Raw genomic sequence first — 19081 nt, forward strand, 5'->3', positions numbered from 1 at the left:
TGCTACTCCCACCATGTCAGAAATTGTGCATCCATAGCAGTGCCACCACAGGGAACAACAGTACTCCCTTCAATCAGTGACTGCCACAGGCTACAGGAGACACAACCTGTCCAACAGTCAAAGTCACTGAGCACTTTGTCCTCTCAGCATGCTGTGGATCAAGCCTGAATCCTTCCCAGAAGATGGCACCCATATGGATGGGGACTGGCACACTCAGTGCATACAGCTCCAGTTGGTGTTCTAGACTTGTCCAACTGATTCCTGCACAACGCTGCTACATCTGCAGGATCTGTATCCCAGTGCGCATATATAGACTCAGACTTATGCAGTGTCCACCACCACATACACTCTCATAACAATGGACACTGCACGGCCTCCCTGGCCTGTATACACCTCCTGACCAACTACCTCAGACCTACCAAATACAAATATGGAAAAATAGAGAAAAGTTTATATGCAAAATAAGTGGGGACATCTCACAAACTGTTGAATGTAGTTTGCTAACTGCATCTGGAATGGCAATAATAATTATACATCAGGATGTTACTGCACACTGGCTATACTTGCATTGGGATTTCTCATCTTACACCAGGAACATTGAATTGTCTTAAAAGATACATATAGGTATTTGGAAATAATTTATTCAGCCATTCTCCAAATTGAATGCATCATCTTCCCAGGGGAGATGGAATAATTTGTTTGAAATGTCTGCTCTGGAGTATTATGTCTGCTTCAAAAATTTAGAACTGAAAATTAAAAAAAGAATACTTTTGGACTACAGGGGAAGGTTTGTCACTTTCACTTGGACTATTTGACTTGGGCAATCTGAAAAATCAAAATTATAATGCTCATCCTACCTTTACTTTTATTATGATGTAGTATAATACTCTTCTTCTTCCTCCTCCTCTTCTTCTTCCATCTCCTCCTCCTCTTCTTCTAGTTCTTCTTCAACATTATCATTCTTTCCCTCATTGTCATCTACAGTTCCTTCAACATCCAGCACTTGCAACTGTTTCAACTTCTCATAGATACTTTGCCTAATTCTGGCACGAGTCAGCCTATTAAATCTTGAAGATCAGAGAAAACATGTTCCTTAAAACAATGTCAGTAAAAATAATAACATAAAAACAATCAAAACCACACCATACTGTTATATAATAAATGTGGCTAAAAATTTAAAATTTTTGATAAGCCTTCATCATGTCACACACATTTAAACTAATTCTTATAGTTCTGCATGGAACAACTAGTATAAACATAAGTAAGCTTATAATCATTACAATTAGCAAACTAATTATAAAAAGATACAATATAAAAAGAAAAACATATTATAAATGAGACTACCCTCTGTAACAGCCATTTCACGTGACAGACTGTATGAACCATCCTACAGTACTCAGAGGCATCCTCCACCCTTTTACATCTCCCCCAGACAGCAGAATTAGGTGCATATCTAGCCCTAACTCACCTGTAGCAATGTGTTATCCATCCTTAATCAGCTTGCATCTACAGGGCAAAGAGTCCATGTTGGTAAATGAGTTGACTTCCTTTCACCTCCACAATTATGTATTAAGCAAAGTGCAGTATGTCACAGTTAATACAACTACTTACCACTAGATTTAGCCTTTCCTTACTCAATTGTTCATCAAAAAAGTAGTAGATATTTTTTTTTATCAAATTTCATCTTTAATTGAATAAACTACAGTACAGTTAGAGAGATTAAGAACTCTCAGGGAGTAAGGAAGGCTTTTCCTAACCACAATGTAAAAAGAGACTTCCTTATCTGTTCAATTCCATGACCTCAGTGTTAACATATTTAAAGATGCAGTGGTATGGGGGCAAAATATATATTTTTAGAGGGTTTTTTTTCTAAAATTGACATATACAACACCAACTTAAAAGTTTCATTATTTGATAATGCAAGCCTTAAAGATTCTTTAGTTAACCATAGATCCTCTCATAATGAGCACCACTTGAAAAATAATCTACATAGAGGACAACAGTCAAGCTCTTTTATTTATTCATTTAACATTCATTAACTAGGCAAGTGGGCTGGTTAGGAGACTAGTTCAGCCATGACTATGTCACAATTGCAATTGCAAGTCTAATATATAAGCACAATTTAGGATAGCATTTTGGAATGTGAGAGGAAACTGGAGTGCCTACAGAAAACTAACACAGACACAGGATGAACATGTAAACTCCACACAGGTAGTGACCAAAGGTCAGGACTAAACCCCAGGCCAGTGAGGCAGAGTTCTTACCACTGAAACAGCATGCTACCCCTCATATGGCAAAGGCTGTCATCAACAAGATTATACAACCTCAAATGCACTCAAACACCATTAAGGTACTGTCAATTAGCAGTATAACTGTGATTGTTTTAAACTATGAGGGCTTTTTCTTTCAAAGTAGTAGCATGATTTAGTTGGGTTTTCAGCACTTGTTTGGGTATATTAACAAATATAATTATAATGATGATAATTAATTAAAATGTGCAGTTGTACTTCCTCTATTCTCATGATGCTTCAGAATGCATTGGCCAGTTCTCAACTGCTTCAATATTTCTGTAGTAGAGTTGCCAGGCTGCTGGGCCTATAGGGTCTGCATTCTAGTCCTATTTGAAACATACATTTCTTTAGCATTGTGCTTGTAGACATTGTCAAAGGGACTTTTTCACCACACGTTTCTCATTGATACAGCAGCTCTTCTGAGCTCTGTGTCATGCACCACATTGATGCACTGTTGCCTTTCCCCTTTTGACTACTTGATATTTTGTGTTTGGGGAGGACAGTATTCCTACACTAAGTTATCTATGAACTCCACTGTAAGGCTGAGATGTGGGTATAAAGGGGTCTAGCAAATGACCCACTGACCAAGTAAAAATACAAACATTTCAAATAGAGAAATATTGTGAAATACATAAATAAACTCGTAAGTTAATTAATTAATTAATTAATTGATGGATTGATTGATTAATTAATTAATTAATAAAAAAGGTGTATCTTTACTTCCACTGGTTATATTTGTTTGTGCATATCACACATGTACGAAACAGAGACAGTGCTCCAAAATGCTTCAATCAGTTTTCAGCTGCTTCAATAGATTAGTATTTGAGCAGTTGAAACAGTGATCTAGAAGCTCTAGATCTGAGTTTTTGTTGAAGCACATACATCTTCAGTACTCTGTTCCTAGACTTTAATTAGGGCCTCTGTCTTATAAAACTTCTAACTGACATGACATTGGTTTGTGCTCTAGTTCGGGGAGCATATTGATTCACTCTCTCATTTTCTACCTTCAATTACTTAACACATTGTGTTAGGGGTCAGAAGATGCTATTACACAAAGTTCTGTCTCTTCCACATACCAAACATCGGTTGGAATCTCGAGACCAACCAACTTACATTTGGGATTTTTTTTTTTTCAGGACAGTGATGTGTTAGATATTGGGAAACAGGTTATTCTTTTATGTGACTATGTAAAATAAAATACATCTGTTTCTTTTAACCATATTTTTATATGTATTTTATGCTGGCAATCAGAAGATATGTTGAAACATACGTACTCTGCAATACTAGGCATCTTTGCATATGTAACTTGAGAGCACAATACAAGAACAAATACCAACGACTGTTCCAGCTCATGCTGACATTACAGTGTGTGTAAGATATGCAATACATTTAAAGATAGAGAGCTGACACCTGGTAATTCCATCTGCCTGGCAACAAAGAGAACACATGACAAGAATGTTTGGTCACGCCTACTTCTGATAATGGCTAAGCACCACATTTGTGAATGGTTTAGTTTAGATAGGCTACCATTAGTTCAAATTTTGATTTCTGACATTGCTTCATCTTGTCTCCTAAAACAGTTATGAAGTAGAAGAGGATAGTTTGAAAATTGACTTACAAAATAAAGCTTTGTTGTACTGTATCTAAATACATCATAAAGACTCAGATACTCTGTGTTAAGACAGGCACAATTTTTCTGTGTTATACTTTTGACAAGCATTCTATTTTTTTACTATAAAAAAAAAATTGTGGAAAGGTGTGTGAAAGACAAATAAACAATGCACGAATCGGGCCTTTGATTAATAAACACTAGCTTTCACTTTTTTTCAGAGTTATCTAATACAAGATGAATCTTTTCGGCTAATAATGATTATAAACATGATAAATTCCAGATATTAACTTATTTCAGTAAATTGCAACTAGTGCATAACATTTCAGAACTGCCAGATATATGTTGCTTAGATAACAAAACATTTTTCTCGTATTTCAGTGTCTCACAAGGAAAATGTGAACATAATTCTTTATATATTTATTTTATTTTGGCACACACACACACACACACACACACACACACACACACACACACACACACACACACTCACATACACACACACACATACACACACATACACACACACACACACACACACACACACACACACATATATATATATATATATATATATATATATATATATATATATATATATATATATATATATATATATATACTGCATTGAAATTAAGGGTTAAAACTGTTTTATGATTATAAACAATGCACTGCAGAAATGGTCCTTTACTATGAGATTTTAGTGACATATTAAATTTCTTCTGAACAGATTAAGAAAACAGCTTTCTGCTTATTAATCTAAAGTATAATAAAACATGTATTACTTTATAAGGGTAACCGAAAGATATTTCTTGATTTGTGGTCTTCCACACACACTACTAACATACACACTGTAACAAAAATACCAACCTTCATAAGTTTGGATTTTTTTTTCTTTAGACAAAGTTATTGTATGTTGCAGTGTGAGGGATAATAGAATTTTAGTAGCCTTTTTTAAAAGAAGTGACATTTGAAGAGTTAGAGTTATGCCTTGGCAAATGCATTAACCCATTTTTCCTGCTTTGATTAATGAAATTCTGACACAGCACTTGATATACAAGTGAATGCTAATGTTCACGTTATTCGTGAGATTATTTCAAATGTGGGATCACATAAGTGACCTTCACAGGTTGTTATTAATTTGTATTGGGTTTCAACCCCCAGTGCTAGAATAAAAGGGGTTAAGACATACTTTAAATGTATTTCTTAAGCTTACAGACATTTCAGAGTATACTAATTGAAAGAAACAATATTAAAACTGTGACTAGGTAAATTTTCATTTTAAAGACATGACAATATGGGTGTTTACTTGATTTTCAGTGAAAATATTTCATTAAAAATTGAGTTTACAGACAGAATTGGTTGAATATTGCAAATGTAGCATATGACTCAAAATTCGTGGTTATTAAGTAGTACAAAAATGTTTTGTTTGCTTTTTAAGGGGCTGCAATGCAAAGAAGGAATGTATCATCAAGTGTTAACAAAACAGACATGATTTCTGTAGTTATTTACTGTACATCCAATGAATACCCATATAGAGAGTATTCAGTAACAAGGTTAATATGGTGATCATACAGTATATTCATATGTACTGCATTTGCTCATTCAGAAAATACAATAATTAATTTATGGTTACATGGCTGGAAGATTTTGTAAATCATTCTATGATACAGAAGGTACCTATACTAAAAACTCTATGTTATCCTTAGATTAAGTAACTTTTGTAATTTAAGTGCATCAAACATTAACATCAATTATGCATAAGCACATTCTGGGTCCACAGTGATAAAATAGGTAATTAAAACCAGTAGTCATAAATTGGGTAAAACATGCTAGGATATTTTGAGAATATTTTAGCAAACCTTCCAGACTGATAAGATTTCTTTTTCACAAGAGGTATTATAACTCTACACGAAAAGGATAGTTTTGATATTTTTTTAAAAGTTAGGATCTGAATGGGTAAACAAAGACAACCTGTTATATTATAACATAAAAGGAAACTAGCAACCCCAGAACCACAGGTTCATAGATTAGGTTCATAGATTAGTACTAAGCTAACTGCCATTGTGAGCGATTTTAAGCCTAGCCAATTATCCCTTGTGAGACTCAAACCCTGCATCTTGTGTTTGTAAGGTAAAAACTCAGGATATTTCTGCTGTTGTTGCACAAAATTTAGAAAACATTTCTTTCAATGAAAAATGAATAATTTAATTTTAAACAAACAACTCAAGTTCAGTGTAGACTGGCAGTTGTTTAGTCCATATGGTTGAACCATAAAAAAATTCCCATTGCTTTGCTATGGCAGCAGTTGCTGTTTGCATACAGTTCCTATAGCAATCTGTAGACTGGATGTACTTCTTCTTTTAGTAAACCATACCTCCAGGGTCTCCTAACCATTTGTAGATGAAGGATTTAGCATCCACTGTAGAACGGTAGCACCTTTCTCAAGGCACATTTAATACTTACAGTACAATTTTACATAAACCTCCTACCATGATACACAACTTACCCAAACTACAGATAATCTAGCAACAAAAAAAGTTTATAATTCTGCAAACAACATAGTAGGCACATATTTTCTTGCTAATGCCAACAACTCCATTTTATCATACCCTAGTCTTAAACCTGTGTATGTGTGAGCCATACCCACCAGCTACCTTACTTTCTAGTTCCCAGTAAGCACACATTCCTGGGAGACATCCAATCTGACAGTTGAAGCTACAGCAACTCTAAAGGATTAGAGCAGAAATACTTACCCTCAGCTACTAAACCTTTAGCTATATCACAGCAGTGGCTAGAAGCCCTGGTAAACAGTCTTGGTGGGCTTGGATTTTCTTAGCCCACAGCTAAAGGTCCCTTCAATTTTAAGGAGTTCCAAGATGGCTGCCCACTGACTAAACAGTTTGTTTTTAGTTTTCCCAGTCTGAAAACAGAAACTTAGAAAAGAAGGCCTGGAGACTTGTGTTTATGGGTGAATTTCAGTAACTGGCTAGTTAAGTACACTGCCATGAATATAATTTTATTTAAACAACCAACAAGCTTTCACAAATTGCTACTTCAACTTGAAGAAGCAATTTGTAAAAGCTGGTGAGTTGTTTAAATAAATTTATATCCATGGTTTTGGAGTTGCTACTTTCTTTTTTTGTTTACACTACTTTTTCGTACAAGCTTTTATATTGCTATGACAGTAAGGAAAATACAATATTTTATATAGTTTTAGTAATGACCAAGTAAAAGATTATGTTTATTTATTATTTTATTTTTATTTGCAGTTTGATTACCGGGGACGTCCACTGGGCAGAATTGACCCATTTTCAGTGGAGGCCCGGGGAGAAAACCTCCAAGATGCATTATACAATTTAGATACAACTGATAGTTAATATTAAAGATAATATTATGTAGAATAGTTACTCATAAATGCATTCAATATCATGCATAGTTAACAAGTTCATTAAGCTTGAAGGTAGGGATCATACAGTTTCATTTGAGGAAAACAGATGTGTTAGATGTGGAAACAGTTTACATACAAACCTTTTAAGAAAATGTAAATACGCTTTACATACACACCTCAACAGTAGAATGCTATTTAGAATATTTACAAGGTTGGGCTAAGTGAGGGTAGCTGTAGGAGTTATTGAGAGCTTAGAGAGAAGCTGTACAAATTGTTGAAAGCTTAGATAGGCTCATAGGAAGATAACTATGAGAGTTGTAGAGCTTGGGAACCAGAGTGAGAACCTCCTTGGATTAGGTTGGGTGAAGTCAGGTACATTTCCATTTAGTGGACAGGTGTTTGAATAGTTGGGTTTTGAAGTTTTCTAAGTTTGGTATGGTTCTTAGTGTGGAGAGAAGGGAATTCCATTTTTTGCCTAGTGAGAAAGATAGGAGAAGTTGGCCAGCAGGACGTTTAGGTTTATGGATAGTAATGAAGTTCTGTTTTTCAGATTTGAGAGCTCTGTTGGGTGTGTATAAGGGGGAAGGATGTTAGTTAGAGAGGGACATTTTGTTGGGTAAAATATGAGTTTATGTGCAGTAGTGAGTTGGAGATAGTCTAGGTAGTTTGGAAGTTCAAGCCAATTCAGGGATTGTAGGGTTAGGTAGTGATGGGTGGTATTTTTAGATTTAGAGGCAAATTTAGAGATTTTGTTGTAGCAGTTTTCTAGTTTAGAGGTGATAGAGGAGGACTAGTTGGTTAGGAGAGGGGCTCTGTATAATAAGGAAGGAAGAAGATAAGTTGAGGCCAGAGTTTGCCTGGTAGAGTTGGAGGGAAAGCGATTATGCCTATACAGCATACCTAGCTTTTGGTGGGTTTTCTTAATATTTTGTTGAATATGAATATCAAACTTGAGGTGTTCATCTACAGTAATGCCAAGTAGTTTGGCAGAGGGGACTACTTCTATATGTGAGTTGGTTCGACTATAGACTTTGAAGTTGTTTTTATCATAGGAGAGAGTCTTTGTGGGAGGGAATAGTAGAACCTTTGATTTATTTGCATTGAAAGAGAGGTGGTTTTGGCGCATCCAGTTTTCAGTTGTTGAGAAGGCAGTTTGGGTTTTAGTCAGCAATTCAGAGAGGTTTGAGGCAGAGCAGACTAAGGTTGAATCATCTGCATATTGAATGATTTTAGCATCAGGAATAGCAGTGTGAACGTTATTGATGGAGATGTTAAAAAGCATTGGTCCAAGGATGGATCCCTGTGGTACACCAGTTGGGGTAGGTAGGAAGGAAGAGATGGAGTTCTTCCATTTGACTGCCTGTGATCTATCTGATAGATAGCTGGAGAACCAGGATAAAGCATTATGTGGGAGATTAAGGTTTGAAAAATGACAGAGAAGGTGCTTGTGGGAAACAGTATCAACGGCTTTAGACAGATCGAGTAAAACAGTAGAAACTAAGTCTCCTGAATCTCAGGCTTGATTGACAGTTTCCAGGAAAGAGAGTAGAGCTGTTATTGTGCTATGGCATGGATGGAAGCCATGCTGGGTTGGAGTGAGAAGATTGTTTTGGGTCAGGAAAGGCATACATTGGAGGTGGATGCATTTTTCTAGGATTTTGGAGATTGGTGAGAGCAAAGCAATGGGGCAAAAGTTTGAGATGCTGGTATGAAGTGGAAGAATATAAGCTGAGCGCCAGAGTTTGGGGACATATGATTATTTTATGGATCAGTTGATAATGATGCTGATTGGGAGAGCAATGCCATCAGCAGCACATTTTAGGAAGGAAGAGGGAACATTGTCGGAAGTGTTAGAGCAAGGTTTACGTTTGGACAAAAGTTTTTTTATAAAGTTAGTGGAGATGGGTTTGAGTTCAAACAGATGAGGTGAGTTATAAGGGGGAGAGTGTTGAGCAGTTGGGTTATTATTGGGAAATGTCTTGGTGAGGGTAGTAATACTGTCTATGAAAAATGAGTTAAATTCAGAGCCTAGTTCGAGGTCAGATTTACTTGGGTCAGGACAGGGATTATTCTTGTAGCCTGGATTGAGGAGTGAGTTTATTGAGTTCCAGAATTTTGGTTTTTTTTTATTGTTATTGGAGTGAAGTTTGATATAGTCAGATTTTTTGTCTTTGGTGATTAGTCGTTTTGCACAGTTGCGGAGCTGTTTATATTGGAGCAAGGTATTGGCCAGTTTATTGTTTTGGTAAAGCTTCCATAGTTTGTCTCTGTAGTGCATAATCTGTTTTGTCTCTTTGGATAGCCAAGGAGCAGTTTTATTTTTTATCCTTTTGTTTCTTAGTGGGGCTAGTGAGTTTAAAGTATCAAGGAAGACAGAGTTGAAGTATTCTATAGACTTGTCAAGAGGAAGGATGTTTAGAATTTGCCAGTTCATTTGTTTGAAAGTATTTGAGAAAGTAGTTGGGTTGAAGCTACTGAGGTTACGAGTTTGAATGTATTGATGCTGGTGTGGGGAGGAACTAGTTGAGCGATGCATGAAGGCTGGGAGGTGGTTGCTAAAGGTATCAGGAATTGTGCCAGAATTGGTTATTTTATTTGGATCTGAGACTAGGATCCAATCTATAGTGGATCCAGGAGGGTTTATTTTGTTAGGTCGAGTGACGGAGAGGATTATTTGAGTGAAGTCATAGAGGTTAATGGATAGGGAGGGAGAGGGGAATTTGATTTTATTCCAGTCAATATTCACATCACCAAGGATATAAGTTTCATAGTTAATTTCAGTACAGGCCCATAGGAGAATATTTTCGAGTGTAGAGATATTGTTACCAGGTGAGATATATAGGGCAATGATGCAGATATTTTTATGTTTATTTAGATTTAGAATTCCAGCAGTTAGATCAGTGTTCTGGAATTGAGGAATTGGAATTTGGAGGGGAATTAGGGTAAGATGGTTGGAGTAGACTAGGGCAGTGCCTCCACCTTTTTTATTTAGTTGGTCATTTCTGAGACAACGACATTCTGGGGGCAGAATTTCAAAGTCGGAGATAAAGGGCTTGAGCCAGGTTTCGGAGATGGCTATGATATCTGGTTGGTTATGCCTTAACCAAGCTTGAAATTGGTGTACTTTGTTGTTTAGACTTTGTGCATTAATTGTAAAAATCTTTAGGGTGTTGAGACAGGAGGAAGAGGGTAAGGGATGTGTTGTTAATAAAGGATGTAGGACCAGGGTTAGGATGGATATGACCAGCTTGGACTAGGTTGTTGAAGGAGATATACTTTAGCCATTTTGGTCTGCCAGGCATGAATTTTGGTAGATTGTAGATTGGAGTAGGTGACAGTGTCTTGACTTTAGAGGAGAAGAGTTTAGGGTGGAATAGGTGCAGAGGGTTGGGCTGAATGAGAGAAGAGGAGATAGAGTGGAAATGGGAGTAAGAGTGACGGAGAAGGTGGGTTTGTATGGTAGTTGTCTTTGTAGGTGGTATTGGACAAGCTTAGGTGGAATATGAGGTAGCATAGTATAAGGGACATAGGAACAGAAAGAGGAGGCTGTGGGACTGGAGGGTGTGATAACTTGAGGACAGCATGCTGGAGCAAAGAGAGAGTGGTATGAGTGGCTAGGAAAATAGAGAAGGCTATGAAGAAGAAAGGGTTTAAAAAGTGATGGAGGTATTCTAGAGATTTAAGGAAAGAGGAGGGTACTACAATTAATGGGTGGAGTACAGATTACAGAGTTCAAGAAGGATGGCTACAGGTGAGAGGAGTAATGAAGGGGAGCTGGTATTGGGTAATTAGGCTGAGAGGGTGGGGTAAGATAGGAATAAAGCTACGAGTACTAGGGTGTGTGGGAACTGGAGGCAGGGTAGGGGAGCAGAGTGAGCCCGTAGGGCAAATGGAGCGGGAAAGAACACTAGAGGTGAGTATGGCAGAAAAAGTATCAGCAAAGAGCAGTTTAAAGGCTGTAGTTGGAAGGTATGAGCTAAATATTTACAGCCAGAAAATGAAGGCTGCCTTTACAGAGGGTGGTTTAGCAGGGGGGAGAAGATATTTACAGTCTAAGGATATTAACTCACAATCAACTGTTTGTGAAAAAATAAAACTTGTTGGGATTATAAAGAATATCTAGGATTTATATTGGTAGATGCTGCCACCTAATGGTAGAAAGAGATAGCACACAGCAGGGATAGTTGGTCCAGTCTTACGTTTAAATATATTCTAGGGTAGTGATAACAGGAGGGGGAGAGGGCAAATGGTCTGCTGTAGGCTGCTAGAATGCACACACAGGAGGGTAGACTAACTCTATAGATAGTACATCAAATCAACATTTAATTAGTGTTATGCAACATACATTTGCACAATCTTGTTGGGGGGGGTCTTCTCAGTAGTATTTTTCTAAGTACCAGGTAAGCTTCTTAATTCAGGGTGTCTTCAGGTGATGGCCGGAAGTATTCCTTTTGCATTTAAAGCAGGGAGAGAGCACTCGGGATGGATTACTGTAGAGGAGAGGGAGACAACACTGAGTTAGTTAATATTGCAGATGTAGAGGGGAAAGGTAGAAGGTAAGGGATGTTTAGAGAAGAAGGGAGGGTGTAACAAAGCACAGTAGTAGAGAGAGGCTATGGTTAGATGAGGCTAGAGCAAGTATGTAGAGGAAGATTAGGTTTAGGGGATTAACAATGGAAAGCAGCAGACATTATGCTATGAACAATACAAGTTAGGCAATATAGGCTCCATTAAATAGAACAAAACATTAATTCAGCAGTTCAGCATGCTATCAGTGACCCTAGTCCATTTGAGAGGACAGGGTTATACAGAAGTAGAACCAAATATAAGCAGCAGAAAGCAAGGGATAAATGATAAAGTAATACTATAAAATCTCTAAACCGTGCAATATATAGTGCTCAACAGACTAACACAGTAAACTATGATATGTTCATGCTGTGCAATAACTTGTGCTGAACAGTTTTCAAAACAGTTTTCAGAACAATATAAAAGCCATGTGGTGCCCTTAGAGAGACAAACGGAAAAGAAAAATAGCTGCTAAGCCAGTAATTAAGCTAAAGGCTCTAGTAGGACCATTGATCCACCTTAAAAAAGAAAGAAAGGCCTTCAACAATATATGTTACATGGCGTCCTTTTAACAGGACATCTGGAGAGCAGACTAGGCCTGCAAAGTGCAACAGTCGAGCCCTGTATACTCAGACTAAAGTAATGCAGCTGACAACATAAAAAGAGACCCACTCATCCCAAAAAGCAGCTTACAGCTGCTAAGCCGGTAATTAACCTAAGCAAAGGGCAAATGACACAGCACAAAGCAAGCAGTCAAACAGTACAGTATATAGGGCAAAATGGTCCCCAAAACCATGTAGAAGCTGTGCAGAGCCCTTATAGTTACAAATGGAAAGAAAAATAGCTGCTAAACCTGATTTTAAGTGGAAGGGGGATTGTTATTCCACCTTAATAGGCTATCTGGCATTCAGCGATGCACTTTGGTTGGCGTCCTTTTAACAGGACATCATTACACAAGGTTTCTGGTCGTGACAAGCCAGCAATATTCAGTCAAGCCCCTTGTACCCATACAAAATGAATGTAGCATTAGTCAGTGTAGAAAAGAGCCCCACTCATCCCAAAAGCAGCTTGCAGAGGTCAAAAACACATGTAGTTCACAGATAAATGAAGCCGTCAGCACAAGGCCAACAATAACTTTACAACACAGTTACAAACATTGCATTGGAGTGATAGCCATCAGCACAAGGCCATCTATAACCCTAAAACACAGTTACAAGTAAAAATGTGGAGTTTAGCACAATAGTTGCTTAGAGGCTTGCAAATGGTAGACAGATATGCTGAAAAGACCTACCGGGAGGTAAAAACAAGTAAATCAGAAGTTTCTAGGTATAACTCTTGGCTAATTACTAATTGTTAATCTGACACATGTGGGAATGGATATCTAGTACTAACCAGTAAATTTCAAAGAGTGGCATTTTAGTTAAATGTTAATGAGGCAGAAGACTGTAGAGAATATTTTAATATTAATATCCTCATCCACAAAAAACAAAGTTCATCCCTGTCCATTTTCACGTGCAACTTAGATATATGGGTGAGAAACAGAAAATTTACCCCAGAACTGCCCCCTGCATTAATTTATTTATTTGTCTTTGTTTACCTGGAAAGTCCAACCAGGTAATATCCATTTTCAGCAAAGGCCCGGGAATAAAAGCTCAATTTGCTTACATTACATTATACTAAGTTTCAGTTAAACACTGAATAATTGCATTTCTATTTACATTTATATACAAACAGTTGTTACATTTATACATTATAAGATTTTACAGGGGTGGAAGTTAACAAAGAAAAAGCCCATGTGCAGGTAAATGGATTGTACAGGCAGTAGTTATATATAAAAATTGTTTTGTCATTTCAATGAGAGGTTGAGTGTATTCTGTTTAGGCAGAGCATCTGGGGAGTATCATTTGGTGAACACAAAGTATCAACCTTGAGATGAGCATGTGCAGGACCAGGATTGGTTAAGATGTTGTTTAAGCAGTGATTTAAAACTACTGAGTTTGTCGGAGAGTTTTATTTGTGGGGGATACTATTCCAGAGTTTAGCAACATATTGGGAGTAGAGTGAGTCTCCTGAACATTATTTGACTTATTTATAAGTAATACGAATTTATTACTAGAGTGGAGTTACCTTGCTGGACAGTAGGTTAGTAACAAGTTATGTAGTGCAAGGACATTTTTCTGGATGATGAATGAGTTTGTGTGCTGTAGTTAGTTGTGAATATGTTATGTGGTTGTGTAGTTTGAGTCGGTTTAATTGCTTTAAGCTATGACAATGGTGGGTCCTATGAGGGAGACTGGTGGCAAATTTAGCTATTTTATTCTACCAGTAGGCAAGTTTCTTTTTTTTAGTACTGTTTAGATTTGTTAGGATAGACACGGCATATAAGACAGCTGGCAATAAGAAGGTTGTGACTAGAACTTTTCTTGCAGTATCTGTAAGGAATCCATTGAGCCTATAAAGGGAGCCTAGTTTCTGGTGTGTATATTTAATGGTATGCAGTATATGTTAGTTATATTTGAGACTGTCACATATTATAACACCTTGAATTTCCTGTGAGTTACAGTTTCAATGACAATATTATTTGCTGACTTCAAGGTAAAAAATTGTTTTTGATTTTGGCAACTTTTTGAGGTAAAAAGCATCAATATTTTCTTGAGGTTGAGTAGGAGGTTTGATTCTTTGAGCCAGGTTTCTGCAGAGGAGAAATAATTTTGGGTAATGTCTTGGAGCTTATTTACTGTTGAGGCTGCACATATTAATGTTTAGTCATCTGCATACTGAACTAAACTAACATGGTGAGTGGAGGTGTGGAGATCATTAGTAAATATATTAAATAGGAAAAGACCCAGGATTGAGCCCTGAGAGACACTTATAGTAACCTGTTGAAAGGATGAGTAGGTTTGTTGCCATTTAACATCTTGTTGTCTTCCAGATAGGTAACTGAGAAACGACAACAAGGAGTATTGTGAAAGTCCTATTGAGAGCAGTCAAACAAGCAGTTTTTGGTGCAAGACAGTATAAAATTTCTTTGACAAGTCTAAGAACATGGTGGGCACACACAGACTATTGTTTCCATGTTGGTTTATTATATTGGTAAACTGTAGTACAGCAGTAGTGGTGATGTAGTGGGGCCTAAAGCCATGTTTTATTTCTGAGAGCAGGTTATTTGAGGTTAGGTATTGCATTAACTGCATAAGGATATATTTTGGAGAGGGGGACAGATGCAGCTCCTAAATGCTTTATCCCATGTTTGGGTACCCTCAAATTATCTATGGTATGATCCCAGTTATTCTCATTAGAGGTAATATATCATTATCAACCATGGGATGGGTAAGGCCAATCTACAACCAAATAGGATAGGTTATTTTGAGTGCAAAAAGAGAAATTCACTAGGCCTTGAAATGGCCCACAAGGGCAGCTAGCCTGGTATTTACCTATAAAACTATGAACCTACATGCTTATACAACAATTCACAAGGAGAAAATTGAGTTTAATGGAAAAGTTCAACTCCTCATTATTGCAAAGAGCAGTAACCAATATGTATTCATATCTCATGATACATTTTCAAATGGGTTAAAGTTATTACCATTTATGAATAGTATACTATGTTCAAAACCAATTTACTTTATACATATGTATCTATGTAAATTTTCACAAGGAAAGTTATTAGGGGATTATATTTTGTGAGAAATTTAAATTTAGATTTTTTACATATGTTCAGCAATTTGTTATAGGTGTTATAAAAATGTTCAAATCCTTCTGAGAGGAAATCTAAGAAAAATGTTAAGAGGGAAGTTGGTATTAGTTGTTACTTGATAAGAAAGGAAAATGAAGGTACGAACCTATGAATACAAATAAATACTAATCAAACTTAGTGAATTGCTAAGAAAACTGGCACGTACATCAGTCAACCACAAAAGTTTAGACAAAGATTAGCACTAGTCTTTTCCAGATTTACTGATTTTATTCACAGGATCTTGTACTTCAAAAATCTTTATTCTACATATGAGGTGATATATTATTTTTAATTTTCTGACCCCTGATATGATTTTACACATCAAAACTATTTTTAAGTGTTCTGAGATTGCAAAGTAAGACTAGCTATAAATGGATTATACACTTAACAAAAAAGGTACATATTTGTAGTTAAAACTCAACTGAATTTGGGTTTTTCAAAAAGAAGTATTGTATTTAGAAAGAGTTTTTTTTTTACAGATTACATCACAATTTTAAGACAAGCAGGAATGCTATAATAATAATAATAATAATAATAATAATAATAATACAAAAAATGCACACATAATTAGAACCCACATATTACCTGGCAGAATAAATTAGTTTTTCACAGGGTACCTATGTTATTTTATGACTACTGTGTATTACATTCATATGACGCAAATGCCAAGATTCTAACACCAAGATTGTTTTGCAAGATTTGAGATTTGACCAATGCACTGTGATATGTGTAAATAAATAAGATTTAATACATATGACATTTACAATTTTTAAAATTATTTGGATATATTGTCTTTGAGTTATAGCAATTGGGTCTATATTAGAAGAACAAAGATGCATTCTTTCGAATGCGTCTTGTTCGAACTTAAAAGGCTGAAAAAGCAAAATATCAAAGCGCCTGTTAAGCAAATTCTTTCCCTGGGAAAGAATTTGCTTGGCCGCTTTGGTACTTTGCCATTTTCGGCACTGTAGTGCAGTGTCAGAGTTGATATATTTAATTAGGGGGGTGTGGGGGGCAAAGCCCCCACTTAATGTAATGTTTGAAATTGATTTTTATATTTTTTTTTGTTGGAACAGCGATTTTTTTCCCTTTGAAAAAAATCGCTGTTCTCACACTTCAACATTCTAAGCTTTCGCTTAGATAGGGTCGATCAATCACCATTCGCTTTTTTAAGCATTCGGTGATTTAATATAGACCCATAGCAATTGATAAGACTATTTAAGACCTATGCATTTTTTTATTTTGCTAGTATCTTATTCAGTATAAGAAAGAAATAAACAGAGACAAAGACGGGGTAAGTTAGTTACAACTACATCTTACTTAAATATGTGAATTAGTTATGATAAATTACATATTTGAGGGGGAAGTTCTCAGACATTGCTGCACCGATTATTATTTTATGTGACCGTGTAATATGCATCTATCTCTTTTAAATAGATTTTATGTGTACTTTTCTGTTACAGCTTAGAAGAAATGCTGAAACACGTTAATCCCGCAATACTAGGCATCCTTGAATTGATAACTGATTATTGTACAAGTATAATTTCTTTTGATAAACAAAATGACTGCTAATGCAAAGCTCATGCTGACAACATAAGTAAAGCATGTGGCAAAAGAAGTAAAAAATAGTTGATGTCTGATAAAACTATCTGCTTGACAACTGAAGGTGCATAACAAGAACCTTTGAATGCACCTACTTTTGATATTAGCTAAGCATAACTAAATTACTTTAGATTATAGTAGGTTTTTCATAATTTATATTTATTTACATGTTAGATCCTGATTTTACATTGAGAGATTACTTTATCTTGTCTCTAATTAGAGATATGTAATTAGAAGTATATGGCATGAAAAGCGACTTATGGAATAGAGTTTAGTTTTGCTTTATCTAATAGTATCAAAGGCACAAAAGTGTTTCCTTTGAAATGTTTGGTAAGGGAGTAAAGCATTAAATGTAGAGCCCATGTGTCCTATGCAAGATGCTGGATTCATGTTGATCCATTGATGGCTTTTAAAAAAGTACCATTCATTTGAAAGAAAATAGCCAAATATATTTTGGAGATCACAAAAAAAAATCTTATTTTTCAAGGGGATAAAATGCCCTGCAAATCCATTCTGGAGGGAGAACCCACAACCCAACTTCTGTATTCCTATTCTGAGGTCACACAACTCTAGGGAAAAGTCCAAACTAAAAATTCTATGAAAGTTGTTTTTAGCCATTAAACTTTTATAGAATGGCATTAAATTAAACGTTATACAGCAGCTTGATGCATTCCCCAGGGTGGCAGTGGACATAAGGCAAAAGACAGAAAAATAAGTAAAAGGAATGAAGATGATGGGGGCATGGCAAAACAAATTAAGACAACAAACTTGGTTAACAGTATACAAGCAATGGTGGTACCCAACAAAATGAAGAAATGCACTTACCCCCTCGAGACCTACACTAAATAATAAAAAGAGAGGACACTACCTAACTGAAGACAATGAGGAAACTGTTGGAATGATGCCCAGAGACAACAGGTATCAACCATGGGTTCTGGTAAAGAAACCTTGCCTTACAATGCCTGAAATTATACACATTTAACACTTAAGTGGGGCAATATAGATTCCATGTAATGCCATTTGGGATTTTACCAGTGCCTAAAGTCTTCTGCGGGATATGGCATAGATAGTGGAAGATGATATCTTAGTGTTGAGTGAGTCAAAGCACAGTCATGACTTATAATGGGATGTTAGAGAGGCTATGACAATACTGTGTGCAGAGGAATACAAAAGAAGGCAAACCTTTGTGATTATTATTAAATATAAGAGCAATGTAATGAATGAATAGGGTATCAAACTAGACCAGGACAAAGTAAGGGCAGTGGTGGAGATGTAAAAGTTGGAGGAAAAAGTTGCACTATAGAAATTCTTATGAGTGGGGCATTACTTACCAAATTTATTCCAAACCTGTCAAAGGTTTCTTTGTCACTGAGGAAATTACTGGAAATAGATACCTAATGGTGATGAGAACCTGAATAAAAGCAAAGCTTTGGTACACTGAAGAAACTGATAACTGAGGAACCAGCCGTCAAGTATTATGATGCTAGGAAGCCAAGTAAGGGGCAGTGCTACTCCAAGATGGACAGCCATGAGTTAATGAGTCACATTTTATGGCACATTTCCAGTCATAATATTAAAGGAACTGCTCGGCATACTACATGGCTCTTAAGAAATTCTGTGAATATGTATGGAAAAGCAGTGGTTGCAGAGTCAGACCACAGGCCACTGCAGAGCATTAACCAAAATCCACAACACAGGGCATGGGTAAGGCAGCAATGTATAACACTGCATGCAGAGGTTTGAAATCACTGTGCAATGAAAGTCCATTAATATGATTGCAGTGGCTGGCACCTTAAACTGTGCCTACCTCATGAAAACCAAACAAATGCTCTTTGATGCTAGATGTATTGTCAGCAACAATCTACCCTCTCATATCACAGCATAGC

The 19081-nt window shown here is 36.4% G+C and overlaps 1 protein-coding gene across 1 annotated transcript in view; it reads right to left on the reverse strand.

Moving 5' to 3' along the window:
* The window catches only part of PODN (podocan), an 829411-nt gene that overhangs the window by 75659 nt on the left and 734671 nt on the right, over positions 1-19081 (reverse strand). Inside the window, exon 10 of the mRNA XM_044085452.1 lies at positions 858-1067. Coding sequence (XP_043941387.1) covers positions 869-1067 — 199 coding nt within the window. The 3' untranslated portion in view covers positions 858-868. The remainder of the gene's footprint in view (positions 1-857; positions 1068-19081) is intronic.

Source organism: Protopterus annectens, chromosome 10.part0 (genome assembly GCF_019279795.1).
Source record: "Protopterus annectens isolate FY-2018-M chromosome 10.part0, PAN1.0, whole genome shotgun sequence".
In the NCBI taxonomy this organism is placed as follows: domain Eukaryota; kingdom Metazoa; phylum Chordata; order Ceratodontiformes; family Protopteridae; genus Protopterus; species Protopterus annectens.